The 12105-nt window shown below is 42.3% G+C and overlaps 1 protein-coding gene across 1 annotated transcript in view; it reads left to right on the plus strand.

Annotated features, from left to right (window-relative positions):
• Window positions 1-731: 731 nt before the first annotated feature.
• Window positions 732-12105, plus strand: part of lrp8 (low density lipoprotein receptor-related protein 8, apolipoprotein e receptor) — a gene marked incomplete at both ends in the record, with an annotated part of 146157 nt that continues 134783 nt past the window's right edge. The window contains 2 exons of the mRNA XM_079220691.1: window positions 732-798; window positions 1744-1869. Coding sequence (XP_079076817.1) covers window positions 732-798; window positions 1744-1869 — 193 coding nt within the window. The remainder of the gene's footprint in view (window positions 799-1743; window positions 1870-12105) is intronic.

Raw genomic sequence — 12105 nt, forward strand, 5'->3', positions numbered from 1 at the left:
ATCAGCTCCTTGGTTTTACTGACATTGATCAGAGAGTTGAGCAGAGAGTTGTTCTCTAAGCATCACTCTTCTATCTAAGTTGCTATTGTTACGCTTTGGTTTTGTAGGTATTAAACGAGGCGAGATGTAAGGTCTGAATTATGTAGAGACGATATGGTTAATTATATAGACGGTTATAGTGAGATTCAGATTATTTATTTTTTTCTTTGGACGGAGCCAGGCTGTTTTCTCTCATTTCCAGTCTTTGACTTCCTTTTGGCTGTAGCATTCAAATAGCTAAATAGCTAGGAAAAAAATAGTGGCATTAATCTTCTTGTCTCGACTTGTTAAGAGAATGAAACATTTTGAAAATATTTCTCACAACAAAGCCTATCGTTTTAAACAATGGTTGGCAGGCCCTTGACTTGTCCAAGTTTGAGAAGCGTCTTCTGCACACGTCACGTGGTGATGCGAACATTGACGTCCCTGGTTAACAGTTTGGTGGGGGTTTCTCTGCCTACTACATTAACCGCAGGCACCATCCCCATCTATCCCGCCCACACGCGTCACTGATTCAAACTGCAGCCGAGGCAGAGGAGCGAGAGGAAGCACAGAGCCGGCTCCCCTCGCTCGCATTCACACGCTCAGGAGCGGAGGAACAGAGAGGTTGCACGCAGCGCGAGAGGTCAGGGGATCCTTCAGCGGCTTTTCACGCGCATGAACACAACCGTAGACCCCCACAGGATCTAAAGATGTGGACGCAAGTCGGAAAGCTCGTGCTATTACATTTGCTACTCGTGGAGCTCCACTGCGCTAAAGGTAAGAAGACACTTGTCTCGGCGAGGAGTTGAACCCGCATCACATCGCCGGACGGCGACGCGTTTGTGGGATTTCGTTGCCCTCAGTGCCGCGTTCAAGTGCCCCTTTTCGGAGACTTCTGGCATGATGCACGCCGGGGCTCGCACCTGCATTTCTCGCCACTTCTGCCCACGCGGCGGGCGGACGCGATCTGCGGTGACATGAGGCGACAGTACGCGGAAGAAAAGAGCCGTAAAACCCCAAAACACGTGTCTTAATGCAGTAGGCTGATGTTAGTGCGAGGAAAAGGATGCATGTGGGGATGTGAAGGCTGCAAGGTTCTGTGCGGGGTGCTTTTGTAGCCGTAGCCCAAAACCCCCACTTAAAAATATTTGCCTAAACACATCTTTGTGTTGAAGTGCCAGCAGGACACTGGTGGTCGCACCAACGCCTATTGATGCATTAGCAATACAAGCAAGTCCATTATTAGCCTATTATAACAGGGAAGGTGTAAATCATGTGATGGGAATGTTGGCTTTTAGAAGAAAAAACACCACAACAATTATCACGGAGGAAGCATTGGAAGATATAGAGCAATTTGAGCTATTTATCATTTTACAACCCACACTATTGAGGACAGAAGTAATTATCTGCTTTATGCTAGTATAGGTGTCTTTGCATATCTTTTAGAGGCTATTTAATTATGTTATTGTTGCAATTTTCCAGTTCATCTCACAAACAACAAACAGCCACGTAGGCTGGTATTGATAAAGCATTCTCACTGCCTCCTTTCTCTAAATGTCTATAATACCACCACCACGTGTCGATGGTTCTAAATAGATGATACAACATCTCATTAAGTTAATGTGACGTCTACATGTATTCAATGTTCACATTGTGATCACTTAATGAACCAAATAAGTGATTTTACAACTTGTTTTTCTCTTCTTTTTTATGACAACATAGGAACTAATACGGAGTCGGAGTGTGAAACGGGGCAGTTTCAGTGCAAGAACGGACGTTGCATCCCGACCCTGTGGAGATGTGACGATGATGATGATTGTTCAGACAGTAGCGACGAGGAGAACTGTCGTAAGTAACCCAGAATCTTGTTACCTTGGCAGATGTACTTAAGGTTGCCGTTGCTTGCTACAAAAGGGACCCCCAAATGTTTTTTTGTGTGATGTTTAAAAAATGTTCGACACCAGCCCATTATTTGATGATGATCACGCATCCTGCCCTTTTGATATGAGCTGGTACATGACTGTTAAAAACATAATATGCTGATAGATCCACATTTTTACTTATACAGAGAATAAGCTGCTTATCATTTTTGCTTTGGAAATGCTGGAATCTGCCTATCAGTTGTTGTCTGCAGATGTCGGTGCAGAAACTGCTGATCCTGGATCATTGGTCAGGTCACATGGGCACAGGAATTTATCTAATTTCTTACTTATTTAATTCCTAAGGAAACTTCTGACAAGAGGAAGTTGTGGCTCTACTGGGTCAGAGCAGGGCTATGTATGTCACAGTATCCTATCTGAAATAGTATGACTAACTTGCAGTGTTATGAGTCATGACTACTCACTGCTGAGTAATGCATTATGCTCTAATGCAAATACTGTTATGTGACTGATCACAAATTGGCTGCTTTTCGGTTCTCAAGGGTGCCTCTGCTTCGGTGGACGGGAAGATTGTAATTGGAGTTTCAAGTACAGCATTGTATCTATGATATCGGGCAATCAAATATTGTATTAAGTCCTTCAGGAATAAGTGAAAAAGACCCGTAGTACGTGATTCTGGTTTAACTGGGAACATTCAGGAAATTGCATGGACAACCAACCGAGTAATCATCCCGTATAAATTCGCCATGGTACTAATTGAGTGGCCAATAGATTCATTGCTTATCTCGGGGACCAGCACGCCAATCCCATGGTTCTCCCATCGCGGCGCACGCCCACCATGAGGGTGACTGCTGAATATCTTGGGAGTTTCCTGGATGAATGCCGTGGCATTTACAAGCACGTCTCATTCACTGCAGACGCTGATTGGGATTATTGGACATTTATTGGGCAACACTTGATGGAAGTGGAATTAGATTTTAATGAGCTCTCCTTCCCTCCAGCAGGTGTGGTTTCACTTTGTTGTTTCTGTTGAAGAGTTGCTCAAAGAGAATTTGTAATGGTACTTAAGCCACAAGGTGACAGACTGTTCTTTTAACTCAGCCACTTTGTCTTTGGCAGAAATGTGCTCTGCCACTGCCTTCTCTCCTTACTCCTTGTGCTCCATATCCTGTAAACTTCAGATGTGGTTATACTTTCCTGTCACTGTCTCAACCTCTTCACCTGCTCTGTCTCTACCTTTTTATCTACTTTTTACCGCTTGCTGTGTCTTATACTCTCTTTTGCTTCCTCCATCCCTTCTCTCTTCGCTCTCCCTTCCTGCCCATCTTGCACTCCGTATTCTTTGAGTGCTTCAGCCATCAGCCTGCATTGGAAGTTGGGTACCTTCTCAAAATCTGTCCCACATTCCCAGCATTGTAGCACCCACTAAGGGACTTTTCCTCCCCCCCATTTTGTAAATCTCCTGTGGGCACCTTGGCAGTGTGAATTCCAAAGAGGCTATGCCCACTCGTCTTATGCCCACAAAGAGCATCAGCTGACAGGTTGGTTGGAGATAAATCCAACAGCGTGACTCTGGTTGCCGGAGTGATGCTCAGTGTCTGGCAGCGTGCCAGCCCTTCCAGTAGATGCCAACACTGCCACTGTGCCCCCTCCCCAAAACCCAATATCTGCCATTTGTCTTTGCTTCTGACTTCCGGATTAAATATATGAATATGATTTTTATAATGAAAAATCTGTTAAATGTCTCATAAGACCTACAAATCTATATTAATAACAAGTTCAGATATATTGCCTTTTGGAAAAAAGGTTTTATAAATATATCATCATATATCTTTCTTTTGCTGGCTAAGTTAGTTAGGCCACTTAAATATTGTAGACTCTGCACTTGACTGCGAGCGGATTAATTGGCTGAAAATTGGTTTCTGAACCAATCTGAAGCAAAAAATACTCCACGCAGTAATAGAATTGCGCTCCATTTGGCGTTTGCGTCGCAAAAAACTGCTTTGAATACTTGTTGAGGACATTTCAAATGCATGACAGCACTTTGCCATTGTGACATTGGTTCCTGTCAGTGGTCCCATCACTCATCGGTTCTGTTCACACACACAGGTCTCTGGCTGCAGGGATTACCCTATAATGTTCCCTCTAGCAGCTGTATTAGAATAAGTCTTGGTAGATTCGGTTGTCTTTTGTGCCTCCGTCTCTCTTTTCTTTAACTCTCTCGTCTTCCTCCTGCTCCTCTCCTTCATTCTCAACATGCCTCTTGGTAGATTTCATTCTTGTTGCCCTGGGAGACGGTAAAGTGGTGGTGATGATGGTTGGTTGGGGGGGTGTGTGCATGCATGTGCTTTATTTGTAGTGAACGCAACACTCCTGCACACATGTATGCATATACACTGCAGTTCTCCACCTCAATACAAAGAAAAACGGCCTTATCGCTTTTTCAGCGGATTTAAGTGGATTTAAACATGCCTAATCCAAAGTGCCACTGTAAAATCATCTCGTATCTGAACCTCATGCTAGCTTTCAATTGAGAAATTGAAGAAAGAAAAAAAAAAAGCCAAATATTTGTGGGTTACATCTTTACAAAGAGTATTTTTGCTAGAAAACACATCAGGTTGTAGGATTGGAACAAATTCTGAACCCTAAACCCTCACTGAACCATGCATCCCTACTGTTTCACAACAGTAACAAACAAGGAGATGGAAAGAGAATACTGTGTGTGCGTGTGTGTGTGTGTGCGCGTGTGCGTGTCAGCAGGACAATGAGTCTGAGCAGGACTTAGAAGGGGAGCGTCTGATCTGCGGTCTGAGACCTGCTTTCCATAGAGGAGACATCACAACACATTTCACGCCGGTGCCCTGTGTTTGTGTGTGACCCAGGCGTTCTCTCTCGCGCACACACACACACACACACGCACACGCACACGCACACGCACACACACACACACACACACACACACACACACCACGACACTATGATAAGAGGCTGCAGAGAAGCGCTTCAGGCATAAAAGGCATTGTACTGATAGCTTCACAGAAACACATTTTGGTCACCTGCTGACGCACGCACACACAGCACAGCTGGTGTCAGTCTTTTAATGGGAGTATGAGGTCAAAGAGACCAGTAGCTTAATCAATTGCACACACACACACACACACACACACACACACACACACACACACACACACACACACACACACACAGTTAGTGTGCAGTAGCAGGGCTGAGTGTCAAGACTCCAAAGGAAAAAATACGGTGACACACACACTGAGCTGAACTATGGCGTTATTATATCATATTCATACTCAATATTTCTTTCTGAACAGGTTTTATTTTTATTATGCTGTGTCTAACTCCATTAAACACACATACAGATAAGCATACACATACAAACCTCCGTCCATTAATAACCACACACAAACATGAGGAAACCACACTCCATTGTGTGTGTGTGGGAGACAATTTAATCAGCCAGTATTAGCTTATTACAGATATGTTGTTTATGTTTTAGAAAATATTTCTTTACTACCTAATATTGGAATCGGCATTAGCACCGATATAAATGAATTCATTCACTTCATTTAAGTGACGAGAACAGGGACACAAACTGATGCCCCATGCTAACACTTTCACTTACTACTGTATGTTGGATGACAGTCAAAAACTAATATCAAAGGAAATGAGAAGTTTTGGCAGCCCTGAAGCTAAACGCTGACACACAAGGCTGCATCTGACACTTTTGACAGTTCTGTGTAGGAGTTTGGAAAAACATTACATAAAGTATACAAAATAGTTTTTAATGATGGACTATTATCTCTGCTCCCGAAGAAATGCTGGGCAATGACCAACGTTTTTTTTCTGAAATTGTTCCACAAACGGTACCAAAAGTAAAACTTGCTTAATTTCATTATGTATACGAGGGTCTTTATTTCTGTTGTGTTTCATTCACATTAATCCCCCAATGAAAACGTTTTTATGAAACAAACGTTGGGCTCCTTATTTTACATGACCCTCGTCTCCTAGTGTCCCACTGACATATTAAAGAGTTAGACGGCCAGCTGGCCAGTCCTCCCTAAAAGATTTAACAGATTTAACATAATCAAGTAGATACCCGTGCAACATTGCTCGCCTGACAGTTGACAAGCCCAAACTATGGCCGGGCACCTTGGTCACAGGCTGTTTCATGCCCTACAAGCTAACAATACCCGGTGTGCTGGATAGGTGTTGGGTGCGGCGCAAAACAGCAGCAGGGTAATTTTAGCTGAGGTCAGTGCCAGCCTGAGGAGTTTGCTCTCTTTCTTTCTCTGCTCCGTCATTTTTGCCCACTTTCTACCCCTTGCTCCCTTTCTAGCTTCCTTTTTTCTGCATTTGTCACCCCTTTGTCTGTCTGTCTTTCGCCAGAGCTCTGTATTGACATGAAGGGCAGGGTAGGAAATGCAGCAAACCTACAAGGAGGAGAAGTGTGTGTGTGTGTGTGTGTGTGTGTGTGTGAGAGACTGCACTTTCCATCTGCATACTTCTAATCCAATTAGTGAGGGTCTCAGTGGGTGAGAATCTGCCCTGTGAGAAGTGTATGTGTGTGTCAGAGAAAGCAACGATAGGAAGGACTAGTGAGTTTGCCTCTGCCTGAGGCCTCATTTCTCTTTGTGGGTGTTAAATACAGAAAAAAATCAACACGACCCAAAAACGCTACATTGTCTTTTGGTTCTCTCCTTTTTATTCTTTGTTCATCTCCCCTCATCACAGGGGAAACTAGTCAAGTCAATTGGGGCGGTGTGATAACATTCCTAAATATCATGTTCTGTTTTGAATGCGTGGGTTCTGGATGTTGCCTTAATGGATGATGTTTAAAGGATGGTTGGACTCATTGTGCAACAGTTCAAAAGTGTCTCTTCAATGTTTTCTCCAATTTTATTCTAATGCACTAGACAGTAGTTGGCACACGGGAACGCTCCCAAATTTAACAGGAAGCTCACAGCTACCAGCTCAAATATTTCCATTCAATTCCTGTGTGAATGTGAGAGGGGTCACTTGTCGTGATGAGCCCACAGGGAAATATTACAACACTGTGCAGTTCTGTTCAGCTTTAAGGAGCCTTGCAGCTCATTTCAGCTCATTGTTTCGATTTTTACTGTTTTGGTTCATGCTCATCGCTCTCAACTGCGTTGTTTCCTATCGAACAGCATATTGTGGCTGCTTGTTCTTGTTCCATTTCAAACTGATCCACTGTCAAATAAATATGGAAAATTTCTGCTGTCTTGTTTTGTGGATTCATTTTTTGCAGTAAGTGTGTTAAGCTCATTAACAAATGCTCCGTGACTACTAATACAAGTAAACTCAGTTAAATTAAAGTTGCAGCAGTAGTACATGTTTAGTTTGCACAACACAATACAGCATTTTATTTATATATATATATATATATATATATATATATATATATATATATATATATATATATATATATATATATATATATATATATTTTTTTTTTTTTAAATATATTTAAAGATTTTGCATTATTTTCATCAGTGGCCCTTAAGTTTTATTTTTAAAAATATTGATGTTTTCTAGTATTTCTCTGTGTACGAAAGCCTGCTTATTAAAACGGACCAACCCTCTAAGTCTAAACTAAGTATGTGGTATAGCACATGTGACGGCTTTCTTTGAAGAAGTTGCACTGTGAATTCCAACAATCAATTATTGGCTATGTATTGAAGCATATAAAAATGTTAGCGCATGACTTTTCAACTTTTAGTGGATAAACTGAATATCTCGTCCACGCTCAAATCCGCTTTCTCACAAACACAACAGCAAGACTGCAGCTGGTCAGGGCCAGTAGCATAGTCCTGGCTTCAGACAGTCCAGGTATATTTTTAATAAATACACCAAAATAATATAAAATATTTGTTCATGGCCTCTGCTCTCACTTGAGGAACAATGTGGCTGACCTTGAAGAATAGCATAACTGCGTCTGGCCTGAGGATGGAGGTGGAAAAGTACGAGACAGTTAAAAATGATTATTGGTGAAACATTGTGGACAATCAGGGAAGAAGTGAGTTAGTGTGTTCGAGGCGTCAATAAACCGCAACAAACTTTGTTCCACCAAAGTAAAAAAAAGAAGGACGATGTGGTTGAGTGATATTCATCTCTTCATTTCAGAAGTTTAGTTCTTATTCTTTCTCTTTGTTCTCTCCCGTTCTGTACGCAGTACCCCACTCCCTTCTGTCTCTTCTGTCAGAATTAGCTCGCCGGTTTTCGACAGATTACTGTTGTAATGTCTGTTTGTCTGCTCTGCTGCAAAGTCACTTATTGTTCAAAGTCAAACGCCGATAACACTGCAACCCTATGTCCCTGGTGTGTGTGTGTGTGTTTAGCTATGTCTCGTTCTCCTGTGTCTCTTTGTGCCTGTGTTGTCGTACTTAGCTGTTGTTATCCCCGCACCCCTCCCCAACCCAGCCGTGTCTGACAGGGTATCATGGCATTAATCCCCAACTCAGATTAACAGAATATCTTCATGTGCCTCCATTTTATTATTTACATTTGCTGTAATCCTGTTTTTCACCTAGCGCTCTGTTGCCTGGTATATGCAGTCGGGGAGCGGTGAATAAAGCGACGACTAAGAATGCTGATGAATAAAACATGGCTGCTAATACCAGCCTGCCGGGCTGACACCGAGACACGGGCCCTTGAGTGCTGCATGTCAAAGGTTTTTCGTGAGATGTTACTCATGGAAGTTACAAAGTGGAGGAAAGGGAGCAGACTTTCTGATAAAATTGTCTTACTCCAGTTGCTATCCCTCAGCCTTTCTCTGCTCTCTTTCATTTCTTTCTCGATATTCTGCTTTTTCTCTTCGCTCTGTTGCTCTGAATTCTACTGTTCTTATATTGTCTGGCGTTCCTCTTCCCTTTCCCCTCTTATACCTAAGTTTGAGTCATTACATCCTACCCTGCTCCAGTGTCTCCTGTCAAATAGAACAGGACATCTTCCACCCATTGTGGCGGTGAAGTTGAGAAAAAGTAGGGGGAAAGGTTTTGGCAAATTTGGTTCGTTCACCTGTGTTTGTGAATTTTTACCACTGTGTGTGTTCTCAGATGGATGACACTGGATTTTATAACCACCTCCTGCAGAGAGAAAGCAGATGGAATAAGGCTTAATACCATCTGTATCATTAGGCAGCAGAATCCACTAATATACAGTCTATAGACTTTACTGTATATATAAACTCTCACCCTAATACAGATTGAGCTGAGGTCATACAAATCTGATGAACTAAAGCTGAAACGCTGAGCTTTTATTCTTCTAAATGTAATAATCACAGCCAATAAATTAAAGCCATCATAGTAACAATAACGTATTTGGGAGGGTTTTCAAAGTTAAACCAAATATTTAAACGTGCTTTGACTTCTTTGAGCTCTTTTCCCATTGGCCCTTAGTGTTATTTGCAACAATTTATGCAAACATTACTCTCTTTAAAATCACTTATATTTACTTAAAAAGAACAAATATAGATATAATGCATTTGTTGGGTTCTCTCGGCAGGGTTTGCGTACCAATTGTTGCACAAAACGTTACAAAACAAGACTGACAGCAGATTACAGCAGTCTGCATAATCTTATGTGGCTGATGTTGGCTAAATGAAACGTGTGTGCCTGTTCCACAAATACCACAGCAGATATACCTTTCAAATGCAACACCTGTGTGAGCAAAACCAACTGCAGAGCACATCCACCACGGCTCTCTGGGAACTAACTGCTGATGGGGACTTTTCACACATATAGACCAAGCAATAATACAGCTTGAACATGTTTTTATGTATTTTTTTTCTTTTTTTGCATGTTCCTCCTCGCCCTACACCTTTTCTGTCTCACTCTCTTCCTCTTGTCACCTACCCTCCATCTGGCTTTTGAATGAAGCTGTTTATGTCACACACACACACACACACACACACACACACACACACACACACACACACACACACACACACACACACACACACACACACAGACAGTATCTCTTTTATACACACGTCTTTCCAGCTAAGCCTGGGAACGGGTCTTTTACCTTGAGGGGATTTTGCTTGTCATTTGCTGTGGGAATGGGAGGGACATGGGAGGGGGCGGGGTCACTCTTTGATGATATAGCTAGTGCTCAGTAATACCGGTTATCAGTAAAAAATGGCTGGTATGACACAACATCTCATAGAGTTTCTGTTATGGGGATTCACATAATGCTTAATCTAACACTTCTACCTGCAGCATGCCTAATTATCACAACACACCGACACTGTCAACATGAAGGGGTTGGGGAGGCGGGAGAGGAAGGGTGGGGTGAGGAAAGGGTGAGGAAATAGTGAAGGAATCAATTGTAAGGAGCACATTTTCCACTGCTGATTTGAGGAGCAAAAAAATAGACCGCCCCCCCCCTTTCCCCCATTCTAATTATCCTCTGAAACTCCTGATAGAAAAAAAAGAGTCCTTTCTGTTGGAGTTATGATGTTTGAAGTAAAAAAGCTGTTGTGCTGTAGTTTCCAGAGCAGCATCAGGAGTCTCTCAGGACGTATTGACGTTCAAAACATACTTCAGCTTTTCGGGATGTTGGCTGCTTTGCAAAGCTTTCAACTCTCCGTTTAAAGATGCTATGCTGCGCGGAGAGCATATTCTGGTGGGAGGGTTGAGTCTCTGCCGGTCGTGCTCGTTACGTAGTGAAGGATGAAATGTTTTTCATCACATCTCTTTTCCTGCTCCGTCCTCTCCCTCCATCTTCGCCTTCTTCAAGGTCCCTTTTCTGTCTTTCTTCTTTTCTGGCATGTGTTCACAGGGCGTTTAACCAACGACAACCCTCCCTCTCTTCCTGGGCCCCACACCCTATTATGTGTCATTGCAGCAGAGCTTGAATGTTTGGAAGCAGGGTGACACCTTCTCAATGGGGCCCGAGAGGCCCCCCCCCCTCTCTCTCTCTCTTTTTCTCTCTCTCTCTCTCTCTCTCTCTCTCTCTCACACACACACATATACCCACACTTAAAAAGATGCATTGTTTTGTGTGTGAGCATTATGCATAGGGATGTGACTTTGCATGCACCAACTGCATTATCCTGTTGGGTTCAAGACTCTGCAAGAATTTTCTTACACATTTCCACTCCTTATTTTCACAGAACTCCTTGTGTTTTCATTAGCTTTTTAAACCCTTGTCTATATTTGATAAAATGTGTGTTTGCATATAATTTCCTGGAGAAAAAGTGTCTCCTGAAACCTTTTTTTGTTTTTGCTGCCCATGTTGCTGTTGGTGTCTGTTTGCATTGCACGGGTCTCAGAGGGTTAGTATGATTTTTAATGCAGAAGCTAGATGATCGGCTTAAACATTTTTTTACAGGGCTTTAGTTGGAAGAAGAAAGGGTAGTTCTGCACACACGCACAAAAAAAGAGTAAAAAATAAAAGCACATGCAAATAACCATAAATGCACTGATCCATTGGCTGCCGATAGAAACTGGTCAATTTTCAGCTAATCGGACATCATTGGGGACTGGGCCAATCAACTTCATATTTCAGAATTTTTTTGTTTTGCCGGCCACATTTACACACGTGTGCCACATGATAGGTTTTACATTGACATACACACGGTAACTTCTCAGCCTCGGCCTCATGTTGTCTGTGTGGAAGTTCTTCAGCCAGAGTAAAGAAGATGTAAAGCTCACAATTTGTCACAACTGCAAGTCCAGAACAAGACGTACAGGAACAACCTTATAAAACTGAGCTGAACAGCTAACAGAGGTTAACGGAGGTTGCATTGAGCTGCGTTATGATGCATTAAAGCTATTCAGAAAAACGTTGTATTGGGCGAAGCTAAATCATCATGATTAGGGATGGCCCCTGAAACTCTGTGGTAATTACCCAGAGTATCGATAAGGTCCAGAGTTAACGGTTCTGCTATCGGTACTGAGATGAACTTCATGGCAGAGAGAAGAAATCTAAAAATAGTAGATGGTAATAACTGTCGCAATTCTGCAGTATTGATCAGACTACTAGTATCCATAAAATCCTAACTATACCCATCCCTGCTCATAATGCGTGTCAAACACTAGCTCTACAAAATTGCAAACAATTACAAATGATAACATTTAGAATTTATGACGCTGACTTTGGGACAGTTTTTTAAACAGTTAGTCTGTAGCATTCCTGCTTTTTAAAGTTTTGAGAAAGAAAA

This window comes from Taurulus bubalis (genome assembly GCF_910589615.1).
Source record: "Taurulus bubalis genome assembly, chromosome: 7".
Taxonomy (NCBI): domain Eukaryota; kingdom Metazoa; phylum Chordata; class Actinopteri; order Perciformes; family Cottidae; genus Taurulus; species Taurulus bubalis.